This window comes from Cavia porcellus, unplaced genomic scaffold, assembly GCF_034190915.1.
Source record: "Cavia porcellus strain 051 isolate PalLab524CR breed Dunkin Hartley unplaced genomic scaffold, mCavPor4.1 scaffold_17, whole genome shotgun sequence".
In the NCBI taxonomy this organism is placed as follows: domain Eukaryota; kingdom Metazoa; phylum Chordata; class Mammalia; order Rodentia; family Caviidae; genus Cavia; species Cavia porcellus.
In genome coordinates this window covers 54,130,365-54,149,624 of record NW_026947500.1, presented here as the reverse complement: position 1 = coordinate 54,149,624, position 19,260 = coordinate 54,130,365, and the positions used below count along the sequence as shown (strand labels likewise).

Here is a 19,260-nt window from a genome sequence, read left to right as displayed (position 1 = left end):
CGCTGTGATCCGATAACATGCAAGGGATGATTTCAGCTCTTTTGCACTTGTTTAAATATGTTCTATGAGCTAATATATGGTCGATTTTAGAAAATGATCCATGTACTGCTGAGAAGAATGTGTATTCTGATGTTGTTGGGTGGAACATTCTGTATATGTCTATCAAACCCATTTGTTCACAGGTATGATTCAGTTCTGTTATTTCTTTACTCATTTTCTGTCTGGTCGATCTGTCCCTTGGTGTCAATGGCGTATTAAGGTCTCCCGTTACAATTGTGTTACTGATAACTTGAGTTTTCATTTCTGTTAATAGTTGTTTTATATAACTGGGTGCTCTGGAGTTTGGTGCGTATATATTTAAGATAGTTATCTCTTCCTCTTGGAGTTTTCCCCTTACGAGTATGTAGTGACCTTCTTTATCCTTTATGGTCATTGTTGGTTTAAAGTTCACGTTGTCTGCAAACAGAATGGCTACTCCTGCCTTTTTTTGGATTCCTGCTGCATGAAGAATTGTTTTCCATCCTTTGACTTTCAGTCTGTGAGTATCCTTCTGGTTTAGATGGGTTTCCTGTAAACAGCATATGGTTGGATTTTGTTTCTTGATCCATTCTGCTAGTCTGTTTCTTTTGATTGGTGCATTGAGACCATTTACATTAATGGTTATTACTGTTAAATGTTGTTTAATTGTAGGAATGTTATCTCTCTGCTGTTGCATCTTTATCTTTCTGTTCTGTTTAATTATTTGCTTTGCTTAGTGGTTTTTTCCTTTGTGTATCTAAACTGTCTTTCAATATTTTTTGCAGGGTTGGTTTGGTGTTCATGAAGTTCTTCAGCTGTTCTTTGTCATGGAAGTATCGTATTTCACCATCTATTTTAATTGATAGTTTTGCAGGATATATCAGTCTAGGTTGGAAATCATTTTGCTTTAGGATCTGGAATACTTCACTCCATGCTCTTCTTGACTTTATTGTTTGTGCTTAGAAGTCTGCTGTGATTCTGATAGGTTTTCCTTTATAAGTGATCTGTCTTTTCTCTCTGACAGCTTTTAATAATCTATTCTTGTGTTGGATTTCTGGGATGGTGATTATTATATGTCTGGGTGTAGTTTTATTTTGGTTATGACTATTTGGAGTTCTATATGCTTCACTGATCCTGATGTCAGTTTCTGATCTCATGCTTGGGAAGTTTTCAGCTATTGCTTCTCTAAATATCCTCTTGATATCCTTTATGTTGTCTCCTTCTTTTTCATTAATCCCTATCATTCTTATGTTATTCTTCTTTGCATCATCTTGCAGTTGTTGAATTGTTGTTTCCTGATTCCTTGTTATTTTAAAAAGATCTTTCCTTTCCTGTTCACTAGCTGCAATCCTGTCTTCAAGGTCTGAAATTCTATCTTCACTTTCATTAAGGCGGTTTTTACAACTTTCAGTGGAGTTTTTTATTTCCTGTATATCTCTGTGCATCTGCATTATGTATTCTGTTTGTTTCTTATATTGCTCTTCTAGGGATTCTATGTTTTTGTTTAGTTCCTCCAATTTTTTATCTGTGTTTTCTTTAGATATATTTAGAATCTTTCATTTCTTTTATCATTTCTTCTTTTATCTGGGATATTATTTCGAGTTTGAATTTCTTTAAAGCTTCCTGGAGTTGCTTGTCAACTTCAGTAGCTATTGTGTCTAATATATGAGGAGGATGGGATATATTTTCTTCTAAATACACTTCTCCTAGGGTTTCTTGAGATGGGCTGGAGGTTTGAGGTTGTAATTTGGTCTTTCGTTTTGTCATTTTCCTATATTTCTGTGTTTCAAGTGTTATTTGAAAGCCTCCTCAGGATCTGTTGAAAATCCCCTTCTATGTTTGCAGCTACTGAGACTCTGGCACCACTCTACCCCAGGCCATTGGGCCTGCAGAACCAATGGCCCTTCTCTGCTTGTTCAGAACTCCGCGGTTCCAGACAAGCTGGGCCTCAGGGACACTGTGCACCCACCTGCCCCTTGGTAGATCCACAGCTCTTGGATCGCAGCCGGGTTAGGGTACTCACCACAGACTGTAGTGCCTCAGGAGCCTGTGATCCCTCCGTGCTTGCAGAGATATCCACAGACCTCCAGACAAAGGAAGGGCCTCCTGCGGGCACTCCAGATCTACCCAGCTCCTCCTCTGCACGCAGATGGCTATGCGCGGCTGGGCACAGGCCGAGGTGCCTCAGGAACCCGGGACCCCTCCTCCTCCAGACAAAGGAAGGGGCCTCTGCAGGTGCTCCGGATCCGCGCAGCTCCTCCTCTGCACACCGATGGCCAGGCGCGGCTGGGCACAGGCCGAGGTGCCTCAGGAACCCGGGACCCCTCCTCCTCCAGACAAAAGAAGGGGCCTCTGCAGGCGCTCCGGATCCGCGCAGCTCCTCCTCCGCACACCGATGGCCAGGCGCGGCTGGGCACCGGCCGAGGTGCCTCAGGAACTCGGGATCCCTCCTCCTCCAGACAAAGGAAGGGGCCTCTGCAGGCGCTCCGGATCCGCGCAGCTCCTCCTCCGCACACCGATGGCCAGGCACGGCTGGGCACAGGCCGAGGTGCCTCAGGAACCCGGGACCCCCCCTCCTCCAGACAAAGGAAGGGGCCTCTGCAGGCGCTCCGGATCCGCGCAGCTCCTCCTCTGCACACCGATGGCCAGGCGCGGCAGAGCACGGGCCGAGGTGCCTCAGGAACCCGGGACCCCTCCTCCTCCAGACAAAAGAAGGGGCCTCTGCAGGCGCTCCGGATCCGCGCAGCTCCTCCTCCGCACACCGATGGCCAGGCGTCGCTGGGCACGGGCCGAGGTGCCTCAGGAACCCGGGACCCCTCCTCCTCCAGACAAAGGAAGGGGCCTCGGCAGGCGCTCCGGATCCGCGCAGCTCCTCCTCCGCTCACCGATGGCCAGGCGCGGCTGGGCACAGGCCGAGGTGCCTCAGGAACCCGGGACCCCTCCTCCTCCAGACAAAGGAAGGGGCCTCTCGCGAGATTGATTTATTTCACTTATGAGTATGGTCTCAAGCTGCGCCCATTTATTGATAAATATCTCAATGTGATCCTTCTTTATAGCTGAATAATACTCCATTGTATATAAATACTACAACTTTTTTATCCATTCCTCAGTTGATGGACACATGGGTTGTTTCCAAGATCCGGTGATTACAAATTGTGCTGCTATAAACATAGGTGCACATATATCACTGTGGTATGATGCTTTCAGTTCTTCTGGGAATATGCCTAGAAGTGGAATAGCTGGAATAAATGGGATTTCCAATCCCAACTTTTTGAGAAATTTCCAGACAGATCTCCACAAAGGCTGTACCAGTCTACACTCCAACCAACAGTGCAGGAGAGTTCCTTTTCCCCCACAGCCTCTCCAGCATTTGCTGTTGTTGGTTTTCTTGATCCTGGCCATTCTTTCAGGAGTGAGATGGTATTAGAGAAATTTGCATTTCTCTAATGACCAATGATGATGAACATTTTTTCATGTATTTATTTGCCATTTGCATTTCTTCATCAGAGAATTGCGCATTCATCTCAGACGCCCATTTTGGATTGGATCTTTGAATTTTGGAGGTCTGAGTTTTTTAAATTCTTTATATGTTTTAGATAAGAGTCCCTTGTCTGAGATAGAGTTCACTGAAATCTTTTCCCAGTTTGTGGGTTTTCTTTTCACTATGCTGGAGATTTCTTTTGACATGCAGAAACTTTTTAATAAGAAGTGGTCCCAGTTATTGATTCTGGGAAGTATTTCCTGTGCGGTTTGAGTCTTGTTCATGAATTCTCTACCTACTCCTATGTCTTCAAAGTTTCGACCCAATTTGTCTTCCAATACATTTAGTGTTTTTGTTTTAATATACAGATCTTTGACCCATTTAGATTTTAATTTAGTACATGGTGATAGACATGGGTCTAGCTTTAGTTTTTGGCAAATGGAGAGCCAGTTTTTCCAGAACCATTTATTAAAGAGACTGTCGTTCTTCCAGTGAACCTGCTTGGCTCCTTTATCGAAGATAAGGTGGTTGAGTGTGTTTGTAGTTGTGGTTGTATCTTCTAATCTATTCCATTGATCTTCAGCTCTGTTTTGATTCCAATACCATGTTGATTTTACTACTGTTGCTTTGTAGTATAACTTCAAGTCAGGGATTGTGATGCCTCCTGCTTTGTCTTTGCTGTTTAGAATTGCCTTTGTGATTCTAGGTCTCTTCTGGTTCCAGATGAAATTTAGGAGTGATTTCTCTAGATCTATAAGGTATGTTGATGGTATTTCTATTGGGATTGCATTGAATCTGTATAACAGTTATGGGAGACTGACCATCTTCACAATGTTTGTTCTTCCTATCCATGAGCAAGGGATGTCTTTCCATTTTCTGAGATCATCTTCAATTTCCTTTTTCAGTGTAATATAGTTTTCACTGTATAAGTCTTTCACTTGTTTCATAAGAGTAATTCCTAAATATTTCATTTTTTTGCTTGTTAATGTGAATAGTCCAGTTTCTCTTATTTCCCTCTCTGTGATTTTGTTGTTTGTGTATAGGAATGCTATTGATTTCTGAGTATTGATTTTGTATCCAGCTACATCACTGAATTTATTTAATATATTCTAAGAGTCTTTTAATAGAGTTTAGGGGGTCTTCTATGTAGAGTATCATGTCATCTGCAAACAATGATAATTTAACTTCTTCTTTTCCTATCTTTACCCCTTTTATTTCTCTCACTTGCCTAATTGCTCTGGCTAGTATTTCCAGTACTATATTAAATAGGAGTAGTGATAAATGACATCCTTGTCTTGTGCCTGATTTTAGAGTAAAGGCTTTCAATTTTTGGCCATTTAGTATGATGCTGGCTGTTGGTTTGTCATAAATGGCCTTTATTATATTGAGGTAAACACCATCTATTCCAATTTTCTGTAAAGTTCTTATCATGAATAAATGAACTTCATTGAAGGCTTTTTCTGCATCTATAGAAAAGATCATGTGATTCTTATTTTTGGCTTTATTGATATGGTGGATTACATTTATTGATTTGCGTATGTTGAACCATCCTTGCATTCCTGGGATGAATCCCACTTGGTCATGGTGTATAATCTTCTTGATGATTTGTTGGATCCTATTTGCCAATATTTTATTGAGGATTTTTGCATCTGTGTTCATTAGGGAGATCGGCCTATAGTTCTCTTTTTTAGTTGGGTCTTTCTCAGGTTTTGGTACTAGAGTAATATTTGCTTCCAGAAATGACTTAGGAAGGATTGTGACCCTTTCAATTTCATTGAATAGTTTCAGGAGTGTCGGCATTATGTCTTCTTTGTATTTTTTGTAGAATTCTGCAGTGTATCCATCTGGGCCTGGGCTCTTCTTGGTGGGTAAGGACTTAATTACATTTTCAATTTCATTAACAGAGATTGGGTTATTCAACAGTTTTACATCCTCTTGAACTAGCTTTGTACTTTATATGCTTCTAAGAAACTGTCTATTTCTTCTGTGTTATCAAACTTTTGGGAGTAGAGGTTTTCGAAATAGGTGTTGATGATCTTCTGTATTTCTATTGGGTCTGTAGTGATTTCACCTTTTTCATTTCTTATTGCATGAATTTGAGCTTTTTCTTCTTTGGATTGTATTCTTAGTCTCTATTGCATTGATTTCTGCTCTGATTTTTATAATTTCCTCTCTTCTTTTGGCTTTGGGCTTGACTTGCTCTTCTTTTTCTAGCTGTCTGAGGTGTAGCATCAAGTTATTTATTTGTATTCATTCTGTTTTCCTGATGTGGGAACTCTGCAATAAATTTTCCTCTCAGGATGTTTTTCATTGCATCCCACAGATTCTGGTAAGTTGTATCTGCATTTTCATTTTCTTTTAGGTATTGTTTAATTTCTTCTTTAATTTCTTCTGTGACCCACTGATTACTCAAGAGTGTGTTATTCAGTTTCCATGGGTTTTCGAGATTTTTGCGGTATCTTTTATCATTAATTTCTAATTTCAGAGCGCTATGATCCAATAACATGCAAGGGATGATTTCAACTCTTTTGCATTTGTTTAAATATGTTCTGTGAGCTAATATATGGTCTACTTTAGAGAATGATCCATGTTCTGCTGAGAAGAATGTGTATTCTGATGTTGTTGGGTGGAACATTCTGTATATGTCTATCAAACCCATTTGTTCACAGGTGTGATTCAGTTCTGTTATTTCTTTGCTCATTTTCTGTCTGGTTGATCTGTCCCTTGGCGTCAATGGCGTATTAAGGTCTCCTGTTAGAATTGTGTTACTGATAATTTGAGTTTTCATTTCTGTTAATAGTTGTTTTATATAACTGGGTGCTCTGGAGTTTGGTGTGTATATATTTAAGATAGTTATCTCTTCCTCTTGGAGTTTTCCCCTTATGAGTATGTAGTGACCTTCTTTGTCCTTTATGGTCATTGTTGGTTTAAACTTCACATTGTCTGCCAACAGAATGGCTACTCCTGCCTTTTTTTTTGGATTCTTGCTGCATGAAGAATTGTTTTCCATCCTTTGACTTTCAGTCTGTGAGTATCTTTCTGGGTTAGATGGGTTTCCTGTAAACAGCATATGGTTGGGTTTTGTTCCTTGATCCATTCTCCTAGTCTGTTTCTTTTGATTGATGCATTGAGACCTTTTACATTAATGTTATTACTGTTCTAATGCTGTCATGCACAAGGCATGATCTTAAAGGCCAGATTCTTGCTTTAGAACCAACTAAGAGTATTCTCCCACATAGATACTCCTAACAGGTCTGAACTGATTTTTGCATTGACAGGAATTTTAAATCCTTTCACAGAAAAATAACAATTATTACATATCCATACAGTAGCATGGTGTTTTGATTCATGTATATTGTATATACTGTGTAACATTTATTTTATGTTAAGCATATGTGTCTCTTGATTTATCATTTCCTGTTAGTCAACATGTTTTAATTTTATTAAATTTACATTTAACCTGGTCTCTATGATATCAAGATTATGTAGAGAGATGCACTTTGTAGCAATTCACAACACAGTGGATAGTAGACGCATTGCAGGCTATGGACAGTAAATGCATAGTACAGCGTTACATGTTTGTACAACAAAATCTCATCTGAAAAAGAATAGTATCATATGTAAAATGTAGGGCTTTGGGAGAAGGTATAATCATATTTGCATATAAGCTCCATCGTTCAATACCCAAAATATGTTAATTAAGAATTGTTTTCTGGGCCTCATTTTATCCACTAATAAAATGAATGTGCTGTTAGGAAATGTCAAGGGATTACTGTGAGTTAAATGAAGTGATGCGTGAAAACAGCTTTTAGTGTGGGTTTGAGCACAGTGTTAATGAGTATAAACTCTAATAGTATTTGTATAAAATGGTATTTTCTGTATCGGCTCACGAAAGGTGGCAACATGGAATTGGATGGGATTTAATATCCTATCGCCTTGGTCTTTGATTTATCTTTTCTTATTTATTGAAGCCACTGATATCTTTTGCTCCCTCCAGTACTTCCTTATTGGGGACCTGGCCTAGATCCCCAATATCCCAAAGAAGTGTCCTGTGAAGGCTTAAATAAATGAGATAAGTGGTATGATGCTAGGGCTCCAGGAGGGTCAAAACCCTCTACAGAGTTCAGGGACTCTGGTGGCTAAGAGAGGGAATGCCTCTGGGCAGCTGGTATTTATTATTTTTTTCAAACAACACAGGAAACTGCACAGACCTTGGGAGTGGCTCAAGGACTTTGCAAGTAACAAATTATGTTAACAAGGAGAAGTATCTTAGGAGATCTCTGGGTTGCATTTCACTATAGGAGTGAAATGCCTGCAGCTACAGTCTCCATTTAGTTAATTGGAGTTGCAGCCAGGTTTCCTCCGCCCTTACCTTGCCCAGCCATGCAGCAGCCCTGCATGTATGTTCAATTTCCACTTTCAATGGCTCCTAACTTTTTCTCACTCTGTTTCTTCTCCTGTAGGAGTGGCTGTGATGACCATTTTGCATGACAATTAAGGAATGTGACAACTTCCTTTGCTTGACATTCTAATTGAGAACCATATTTTGGCTTGTCTTGAAAGATCCGCAACCCCTTCTTAGAAACTTTCTCTCTGTCTTTGCTTTTGATACTGAGTGGAATCACATGTAAATGGAGGTTGCAAATTTGGGGCCCTGGGGAGTTGACACTAATGGTTCACAGGCCAGAATAATGTTATTTTTAAAAAATCTGTATATTCAGCTTTGATAAAAATAGACCTTATTTAGTAGCCACTATTTACTGCCTTCCTCTTGGTCCCTAGCACATTATTTCCATGTCTGCATCTTAAATTGCTTGTGTTTGTCAACATCTTATTTATAGCAGTATGGAAGCTATAACTAAATTATATATATATATATAAATTATATATATATATATATATATATATATATATAGCTTGTGTAATGCACACATATATAGTTTACATAATGCATATATATGCATTTTCTCTTCATGATCATCAGTGTCTTCATTTGGGCTTACTCCATAAAAGCTACCCCAAAATATTTAATTTGATTACATTCACATTGGTCCTTTTACCATGTAAAGCAACATAGTCTTAAGTTCCAGTGACTATAATGGATTGTTTTTATACTTATTATTCAGGGTACCACAGTGTATATGAAGATAAAATGCAGTTGTTCAATTATTACGGCATTAGAGATTGTTAGAGCTGACAAATCTTTGCAAATTATGTAGCCAGTTTCCTAACTGCATGTCTGTGAAAGAGAAACAGAAAGGGTTATAAACCTGTCCTGATTCATGTACCTGGAGTAATCTCATCTCCCAAAGCAGAGCTTCTCACCTTAGTAGCAGCTGAAACACTGCTCAAATGCCATCTTTTTCATAGACACACTTAGATGGCTATAAGTACTGGTAGGTAACAGAGGAGGAAGACATAGAGTGTGTATGCTTATTTATTAGGAAATGGAATATTTGAGTTTGCAACTTCTCTAAAATTCCATACTCACTATATGATATTAAAGATACAAATCCATCTATGACTGAGCATTAAATATGCCTTTAATCACGATGTGTCAGATTTTTCTATATGAACAAGAAAGGGTGAGTTTGGGGAATTAAGGTGAAACATAGTGTAGATCCCGTTAGTTGAATGGTGATTAACAATGTGTCATTTAAGTCTGTTTTGGTGAACACCCCCTTCGATGGGCAACACATTTACACAGGAAGAATTTACCACTTGCTCGATGAAATCGTAATCTACCATAGGTTTTGCTCTTTTTGTTAGGGAAGGCAGCATGCCATTTCATAAATATTATTGTACTATATCCAGAACAAAACATTTTTTTGCTTGTTCTTATGCCCATAGAAGGTTTTAAGGAAAGGGGTTCAGCCAGATCTAAGTTGAAAAACTCACAGAACATGTACCAGGCCCCAGTTGCTTTGGTATTAATTACATTTTTAATACAAATGTTTATCCAATATAGAAGCTTACCTTGTACTTTGAAAAGAAGGGAAAAGAACTCTTGAATTGTGTGTCTGAAATCAAAAAACCATCTCTGGAAGAATGAATAAATAATATTGGAGAAATCTCTCAAGAAGTAGTCTAAAATACCCAATGTTCCTGATGCATAAATAGAAATATAAACACAGAGTTAGGAAATGCATCTTTAAGCCTTGTATCAATCCTGAATTTAATTGTGTACTCAGCAAGGTTGTTTTATCTTCTGTGGAGCCCAGTTTCCTTATTTATGATTTGGAAGCAATAAAATAGACCTTCCTTCATAAATTACAGAATTGGTCCTGTGCATAAAAATTGAGGATGGTATCTAAGATCTTCATGCAGGATCCCCCCTTGGCATGGACCAATACATTTGTCATCATTGAAACCTTCCCTGCCTATGGTTACAGACTCACTGCATGTATGATTTCGGAAAAGGCTACAATATGGCATTTGTTTCAATAAATGATGATCAGAAGCTTGTTCAGAAACTGAACTGTGCCAAGTCCTTGTGGGACTTCAGCTTGGTGAACAGAAGCCAGGTAACAATGAGCAGTGATGGAGCTCCTGGAGAATGCTTCTGAGGTCTATCCTCTGCTCTTTCAGCTCATCAAGGGAACAAGTCACTAGCCTGAGTGTGGCACTATAGTGTGCTGTGTTGAGAAGCACATGTGTACATTTGTACTACTTCCACTGTTTTCTTTTTTTTCCAACTCTTTAGTATGGTGTCACTCACAAATATCAGGAGTGGATTAATTCATTTTCAGATATTTCCCTCACTGATAGCTGCAAAATTGTTCTAAATTTGTTTCTATTATGATTTTTATTTTTTCTATTTTATCCTTTTGTTTAAGAATTTTTTTTAAAATTTTATTTTAAAAAGGGTAAAACTAAACATATCAAAACAGAACAAAGCAGATCAGAAGAAAACAATATAAGGGACACATATTTCAAAGCAAGACAACAGGAGGTCATCATGTGTACCATTTTGTCTCTTGTTTTCTTCTAAATAGTTGTTCAAATCTTCACACAATGAATTCATACAAAACAGAACAGTATTAAACTCATCAGAACAGAATGATGAAAGCATTTTAGGCTTTCAAAACCTGGCAATCGGGAAATCAACAATGGCTGCCATAATGTCTCTTGTTCTCTTCAAATACCTTGGAAATTTGCAAAGTTTCACCACTGACAATGATGTTTCTTGGCCTTCTGTTCATGTGGTGCATCTCACTGATTAATTTAACTTGAACCATCCTTGCATTCCTGTGATGATTCCCAGTGATCCTGATAAATAATCCTTTTCACAGGAAACTCAATTCAGTTTTAGTATTTTATCGAGGTTTTTAAAAATATATGATCATCAGAGAAATTGTCCTAAAATGTATTTTTATGAAGTTCTTGTCTTCTTTTGTATCAAGTTATTCATGTTTTGACATGTATATGCTCAGTAAAGGCCTCCATTATATATAATTTAGCAAATTAACAATGTTCATCATTTCACATAATTATTCTTTTCTTATGTGACAAGACCATTTAAAATGTTCTCTTTCAACAAAAATCTCGGGGCTGGGAATTGAGCTCAGTGGACCAAGCACCTGCCTTGCAAGCAGGCAGTCATGAGTTCAATCCTCAGTACTGATAAAAAGTTAAAAATAAAAAAAATTTTAAAAATCTCACATACAATATTATCAACTATAATCTTCATGTTTATATCAGATCTTCTGTTCATCCCATGTATCTATAATTTTATATCCTTCAACATACATCTTCAATTTCCTCCCTCTCCCCAGTGCCTCAGTTTAACTGTAACCAGTTTTCTCTCTCACCTCAATGAGTTCTTTTTATTCTCCTCTCCCTTTCCCTTCCTCCTTTCTTCTTTCCCTCCCTCCCTTCTTCTTTCTCTCCCTCCCTTCTCCTTCCTTCCTTCGTTCATTCCTTCCTTCCTCCCTTCCTTTGTTCCCCATTTCCCTCTTTCTTTCTTATACTACATAGAAGTCAGATCACAGAGTATTTGTTTTCTTACACCTGGTTTTGTACTTAGCATAATTCTTCCAATTGTTTTATCTTTCCATCCATGGATGGTGGCTTCCATTATTTCCCTATCTACTGTGGTTCATACTGCAATAGACACAAGAGTGCATATGTCTTTGGGAGGTGATGATTTCATTTACTTTGAGTATATGCTCCAAAGAGGGATTGCTGTATCAAAGAGTAAGTATATTTTTCTCTTTGTTATGCATTTCCATACTGATTTCCACTATGCTTGTGCCAGTTTACACTCCAAGAGTATACAAGCTGTTAGATTTGAATAAGCATTCCCAAAATGTTCAAATGTTTTAAAGGCTTGGTACTTGGGGTGGAAGCTTTGAGAAGTGCTGTGAAATTTGCTAAGCTGAGCATCATGGGGGGATTTGGCTCACTGAGGTTGTGCCCTCCACAGGTACTAGGGAGCCCCAGCTGAGTTTTTTCTCTCTGCTTCCTGACCTGAAGTACAGGCACTGGCATTGACATACCCTGTCTCTGTGCCATGCAATCCTCATCAGAGGCTGAAACCACCAGGAAAGCTTGACTGAGACATGAGTTGCCAGATCTGTAAGCCAACATAAACCTCCCTTTACCCTAGAAGTAGCTTTGTCAGTTACTTCATCCCAGCAATGCACAGCTGACTATGGAAAAAACAAGGGTTTCCTGTTCCTTTGCCAAAACTTGTTTTTTCTTATATTTTTCATAATCACCACTTTAGCAGATGCAAGGTGAATTTTAATCATGATATTCATTTGCATTTACCTGATCATTGTTGCATTAATTGTGTTTACACATACCTGCTGGTTTTTTTTTTTTTTTTTGGTCTTCTTTGGGATAATGTCTATTCAGGTTCCATGGTCCATTTTTTAAATTGAGTTATTTGGTTTTCAGCTCTTAAAACATGTGAGTTCTTTAATAACTTGAGTATCAATTATTTATCAGATGTATGATCTGCAAATCTTTCCTTTCCACCTATGGACTGCTTTTTCATTTGCTGGCTTTTTTTGTTTTGAAGATTTCTTGTTTGATATAGTTCTCTTTAATTTTGCTTTTTGTTGCCTGAGCTTTAATTTGACATAAAAAATTCATTACCAAAGATGGTGTCAAGTATTTCCCTTTGTATTCTTCTAAAAGTTTTATGATTTCATGTGTTAATGTTTTATCCATTTCGAGTGGATTTTTGCTTATGGTGCAAAATAAAGGTCAAATTTTATCCTTCTTCATGTGGAAGTACAGCTTTCTTAGCACCATTATTATCGAAATTATATTTATCTCTTGGGTCTTCTTGGTTGTTTTGTAGAAAATGAGTTGATCAACTATATTTGGGCTTATTTCTGGGATGCCCCTTTCTGTCCTATTCAACTATGTATCTTTTTTCACTTTTCATACTTCAAAGTTTAAAAAACTTATTTTAATTGATGAGCAATAATGTTACTCACACTTGTTAAGGGTGTAATTATGTATGTACCTATGGGGTACAATGTGGTGAGAATAATGGCTACCAGAATGGACAGGAAGGGTGGATGACAAAAGGTAGATGCTGACCAAAGAGTCAGTGAGACAGGAAGAATAAGATTTAGTGATTGATTTCAGGTTGTCTGATTCCAAATTGATGAAGGAATAGACATTAAATGTTTTCATCATGAAACAATAGTCATATGCCTGTTTTTGTGCCAGTAAAATATTGTTTTGATCATTATAGCTTTGTGATATAATTTGATATTAGGAAGTATAGTGATGCAAACTTCTTTCTTTCTTGGCTTTTGGGAGTCTTTTCTGATTCCATATGAATTTTAGAAATGTTTTTATATTTCTGTAAGGAGTGTCACTATAATTTTAAGAATGGTTTATTGCATTTGTATGTTGCTTTGGAAAGTATGGATGTATTAAGAACATCAGCTTTTCCCATCTATTAACACAGGAAATCTGTCTGTTTATTTAAATCTCTTTCAATTTCTTCCATTAAAAGTTTGCACATTTCAGTTTTTTATTTCCTTGGTTAAGTTTATTCCTAAGGTTTTCTTTCTCTTTGTGGTTATTTAAAATAGGATTTTTTTCCTTGATAGGTTGTTATTTGTATACAGAAATGCACCTGAGTTGTATGTTAATTTTCCATGCTGAATTCATTCACTAGTTGAAACATCTTTTGTTGATTCAGGAAGGAGGATTTATAAATATATATGATATGTACCCCAACACCAATCGCCTGCAGCCACAGGAGGCCTAGGCATCAGCAGTATTGGTGCAAATGGGGATTTGTGACTCATCCATTGAAGTCCACAGTGCTGCCATTGCTGCAGCCTCCATCACCAGTTCTTCCCCAGAGAATGCTGAGATGTCCACTTGGCTCCATGTCCCTGTTGCCACTACCCCAACTGCCAAAACACTGTATCCCAATTTTTTTGTGTGTATCACACTCACCCGAGCTATTAGAGTGCTGTAACCTCACATGCCCCTCAGAGGTTGGTGATATCTCTGACCCAGACACCACAGGCACCACACTCAAATTCATCAATGACAGATGAGTGACACATGTCAAAGGACAACAGTTCATGGTAGCAGAAAAGAGCACAAGCAACAAAAGCAAAAGGGGAGGATCACAGAGAGAAAGCTATTTCTGTGCCTTATAATGTATATAATCCACACTCACTTGGGAGTAGCACTCACATCCATGATCCCAGCATTAACAGATGCTGGAAGCCCACCTCCATGATTTCATAAGGCTTTGGGGGGACATCCAGATACAAACCATAACAGAAGGACAAGCATCATAAAAGTGTATCCAGTTTTAAAGCCCATTAAGAAGGCAGACACATAAAAGATAAAATGAAAACAAAGCTGTATCAGTACAGAAAACCACTAAAGATTGAGAATAAGATTGCAGCTAAAGTCCTCTAGTGATTCTCTATATAAAAAGGAGTTCAAATAATTAAAAAATTCACTACATGAGTTTCACAAGAGCTAGGGAAGTCAGATGAGAGAATATAGGGCCTGGTTTCAGTATAACAGACACACTGAAGAAATCAGAAATAGGAACATTATTTGCCTAACCAATTTCCTTATGGAATGTGGAGAGAGACTCATCCAACTTAAAGGAGAGAGAAAGAAATTAAGTTCAGATTTTAGACTTCAAACTCAACCAGGTCTGGCACAGTGAAACTCGGGGTTGAGCAGAGTCCCACAGCCTGTGTGCCCCACACAAATGTACTGAGAAGGAGCCTCAGGACTGTATTTAGCTCTATGGAGTGTTTCCATCACATTTTCCTCAACTCAGGTGGCAAAGCAAGGAACCAGATCTGATGAGCTGGCGAGTAAGGAAAAGAAGTCAGAGCAGGATTTTGCCTTAGAATTCAGTGCCAGGAAAACTATGGTAAGATTCAGCATGAGACAGTAAATGAACACCCCAGGAGACCTGCCCCAGCACCAGGCAGAAACATGTGCTTTGATAGAATGGTCTCATGTTTGGGTCCACATCTGTGGCTGCAAGATCAAGGCAAAACCAGCTTAGTGTCAGCCTATGTGGCAAAAGGACTCTTGAAAATTTACAAAGCACAGGAAAGGGGAAGACTCTTTCTTTCAGATTGTAGGGCAGTAAGTGGAACACTTACTGTCTTGGAACTTGACGTTAAGCTGGAAAAAACCCCAAACTGGGCAGCTTTAATGTCTATTTCCTAGCACTGTTCTTACACAAATAGTTTCTGGATTCCACCCAATGGCAGGTGGAGATGTGTAAATCCAACCAATTGAATTTCTATTTGAATAAATCCTACATATAACTGCAGTAGTGTCAGGCCATAAACATGCCTCAGCATGTATTATTTCTTGTTACACTGGGCTTAATGGTTTCTGCACCCTGTGGATAAGGTCATGTTTTAGTATTGATGGCAAGCAGGCTGCCCACTCCACTTCTTCTCAACCTGTAAAGTACAACATGTAGAGAGCGATTGCATAGTTGTCTTCTGGGGAATGAAAGGCGAGGTGAGTATGCAGTCCTAGCAGAGCTTTATTTCCCTCATGATGAGGCTTAGATTGGTTTTAATCCTGAAAATCCTGAACACAAGCCTGGGACTATAGATGTGGCACCCGGGCCTAGGTAGAGGCTTCCAGAGATGGACTGACAATGTTAGGCAATCCCACAGTCACATAAAAAACACACTGACTGCAGGTTTGTAACACACAGATTTGGGGTACCCTCTAGTGCTGAAACAGTGACAATACACTAAAAATGGATTCAAAACAGACTTGGAGTTTAGTCATCAAGTGCTGAAATAGTGGGAGTGGTGCCAAGCTCAAAAGAAAAAAATCACACTGCTTAGAAGTTCTAGAATGACAGCCACAAAGTCAAATTATGAAGATTATATTCTGTAACACGTAATCATTTAATATACAGAAAATATTATTTGTCAACAGGCATCAAGAACGTTTAGGAAACCATAACCTTACCTAACTGACAAAACAGAATACAAAAGCCAAAGCGCCTAGTAATAGAAATGTTCAAACTCTCAGGTGAAATCTATGAATTCTCAAAAAAAAAAAAAAAAAAAGAAACTGAAGGAAAGTCCATGAGCTTCAAAGAAAATACGTAGAGATGATTCAACTAAGAATTTGGAGTAATTAAGAAAAAAACAAGACAGTACTGAAAAGTATAGAAATCAAAAAAATTACATTTCTGCACATAATGTTTTATTTTTTCTACAAACAGGACTACAGAAGTAATAGCCTATTAATCTATTACTTAGATCAATGTGGGTCTTAAAATGAAACTAAGTAAAAGAAGAAAGCCAGAGAAGTCTATGTCTGGATAGTGTCACCCTGCACCAGTAAAATCAAGCTCTTTTATCTTCAAAATAAGTTTTTTGAATGCACTCTTTACCTCCCTGTTTCTCAGGCTGTAGACCATGGGGTTCAGCATGGGGATGACCATGGTGTAGAACACAGAGGAGATTTTGTCCATGTCCATGGAGTGACTGGAGCTGGGCTGCAGGTACATGAAGATGGCAGTGCCATAGAAGATGGAAACGGCAGTGAAGTGGGAGGCACAGGTGGACAGAGCCTTCTGATAACCTGCACCTGAGTGCATCCTTAGGATGGAGACAAAAATAAATGCATAGGATATCAAAATAATGAGGAAAGCAGAAAAGATGTTAAAGCTCACTACATAAATAAGAATCAGCTCACTAACATGTCTATCTGAGCAAGAAAGAACCATGACTGCTGGAATATCACAGAAAAAATGATGGATCACATTGTTGTTACAGAATGAGAGACTAAGTGTGTCCCTGACATGGATGGAGGCATTTAAGAAACCACAGATGTAGGAGCCTATGACCATACACACACACACTCTTGTGGTCATGGTGGTGGTGTAATGTAAAGGCTTGCACACTGCAGCATAGCGGTCATAGGCCATGGAGGCCAACAGGTAACTTTCTACAGTAGCAAAGGCACCAAAAAAGAACATCTGAGCAGCACAATCATTGTAGGAGATGAATTGGTCTCCCACAAGCAGCCCAGCCACAACAGTGGGAGCAATAGCAGAAGAGTATCCCAAGTCCACCAGGGACAGGTTACCCAGGAAAAAGTACATGGGGGTGTGCAGGTGAGAATCTAAAACAATCAAAGCAATCATCCCCAGGTTTCCAAATACATTGATAAGGTAGATGAAAATGATAATGACACAGATGGGCACTTGTAATTCTGGATCATTGGTTAGTCCTAGGAGAATGAACTCTGTCGCTTCTGTCCTGTTCTCCATCAATGTTGTCTGCAAGTCAGAATGTTATGTCCCCTGTAGCAAAGGAAAGTAAAGGGTAAGAGTGTTAACAGGTGCTGTGGAACAGATATGCCACTAAAATGTAAGTGTTTATATACCAAATACAGGACTTTGGTGCAGCAATAATAGACATCTCTAGTTATCTATATGTGAACATGAGGTTATGTAAAAGAGAGCAGCTTATCTACAAACTGTTGCATTGGAAATAAATACTTGAATATTCTCAGTTTTGAATTTCATGTCATTGTAATTTTTGGTGAATATTTTGAATTATTCAATATAACAACTTTGGATATAGATATAATGATATCTACTCATATCATATCATAATACATACCAATATCATAATATACCTTGAATATATTATATATAGATATCATAATATATGTCCATAAAATTATATATAGTATGGATATATATTACAATATCTACTCATATCATTTCAACAGATACATATCACTATATATATCATATGTAGATATGACATAGATATGGATATACATACCCATATCATTATATCTATATTATATATAGATATATATGTACATATAAATACTATGGATATATACATATTATGATCTCTACTGATATCATATCATAATATATATCTATATAATATTATATATTATATGTAGATCCCATAATGTATATACATATAATTATATATATCATGTGTATGTACATATATATGATACAGATATGTATTATGATATCTACTCAAGGCATGAGAATAAAAATTAGGTGTGAAAACGTTCTGGGTGGTTAGTTCATCTCATGAGTGCCCACTATAACAACATTACTCAGAACGACAGGCTCTGTGTTGGCTCTGAATACTTGGGGGCTGTAGACTCATCTTTACATGTGGCTTACTTCTGAAGTCTTGCACCCTCCTTGTTCAGCTAGCTTTTCTCACATAGTAGGATCAGTGAGATTTTTCTCTTTGCTCTCAACCTCTGATTTAGTTCTCCCATGTATCTGTTTTTCTTGTTTGGTTTTTGCTGAATTTGTTTTCTGAAATCCACATGTTAGCATGCATTTACTTTCCATTTCCTATATTAACGATACTAGTTATTTCTATCAGCGGTATCTTCCCATGTTTGAATTACTAAGAATGAAGGTTAAGTGTTTAAAGTTTTTGATTTGACTTTAGCCTACAAATCTGTTGTTTTTGGCCAACTCTATGTTGCAAATATATATTAAAGCATCCCATTGTACTCCATAAATGTATACAATTATTTTTTCAATTAAAAATAAAATATAAAAACTTCAGGAACATTTAACCGGAGTCTGTTGTTTTGTAGGAACATCATTTTGAATCCTTTTATTTGAATAGGAAGCCTTTGGGCAGTTTCCGTGTAAGGCTAATGCTATTACCAACCACCTCCCTTCTTAACCTCTGATATACTTCCTTATAAGCCAGCCCCTTGAAGCTTTATGTCTGCCAGAAAACATACCCATGACCCTTTTTAGCAAATATTCTATCTATAACAGCAATAAGGGCAATCTCCTTCTTGCTGATATTTTCACACTTGCATCTCAGATTCACTTATTTTTAAGGTAAAATACTTAAAATGTAAATTTCTGTGCTCAACAAATCATAGCAAGTATAGATGGTCTGATGCCTTTGCATAGGTTAGAGATATCACTGAGTATATATTATATATATATCTTACCTTGCTTGTGCAGAAATCTTGAAAAGTGAGCTTGCAATCAGAGAGCCAAGCATGGATAACTGCACTGACACTGTTATAAAAATCTCTCTGAAGTAGAGCTCTATGGCACGAAGGAAGCATTGGAGAAAAAGTATTAACGTGAATTCAAGTCCTGGGCCAACTGTGCACTGTTTCTGGGTTCTAGGTAAGTCACTTACCATCTCCTTAACTACAGATTATCATAAAATAAACAGTAACAGTATCTCTTCTACACAATCCATGAAATTCTATTTAGAAAGAGAAGGTAAGGAAATATCTATAAAATA

At 37.9% G+C, this 19,260-nt stretch overlaps 1 protein-coding gene across 1 annotated transcript; it reads right to left on the bottom strand.

Annotated features, from left to right (window-relative positions):
* Window positions 1-13,732: 13,732 nt before the first annotated feature.
* LOC100712983 (olfactory receptor 5B3-like) lies at window positions 13,733-17,264 on the bottom strand. Its single transcript, XM_003464261.2, has 2 exons — window positions 16,350-17,264; window positions 13,733-13,897 (listed from the first exon to the last, which is right to left on the bottom strand). Exons 1-2 carry the CDS (start codon window positions 17,262-17,264, stop codon window positions 13,733-13,735), a joined length of 1,080 nt encoding a protein of 359 aa, XP_003464309.2.
* Between the last annotated feature and the right edge of the window lie 1,996 nt (window positions 17,265-19,260).

What these genes read in the sequence shown, in the direction of transcription:
- LOC100712983 (XM_003464261.2), bottom strand. Translation starts at nt 17,264, where the DNA reads ATGGAGAACAGGACAGAAGCGACAGAGTTCATTCTCCTAGGACTAACC. An exon ending in TCAAAAAACTTATTTTGAAG is followed by an intron (nt 13,898 to 16,349) that starts ATAAAAGAGCTT and finishes AAATTGGGATAC; the next exon opens with AGTGTTTTGGCAGTTGGGGT.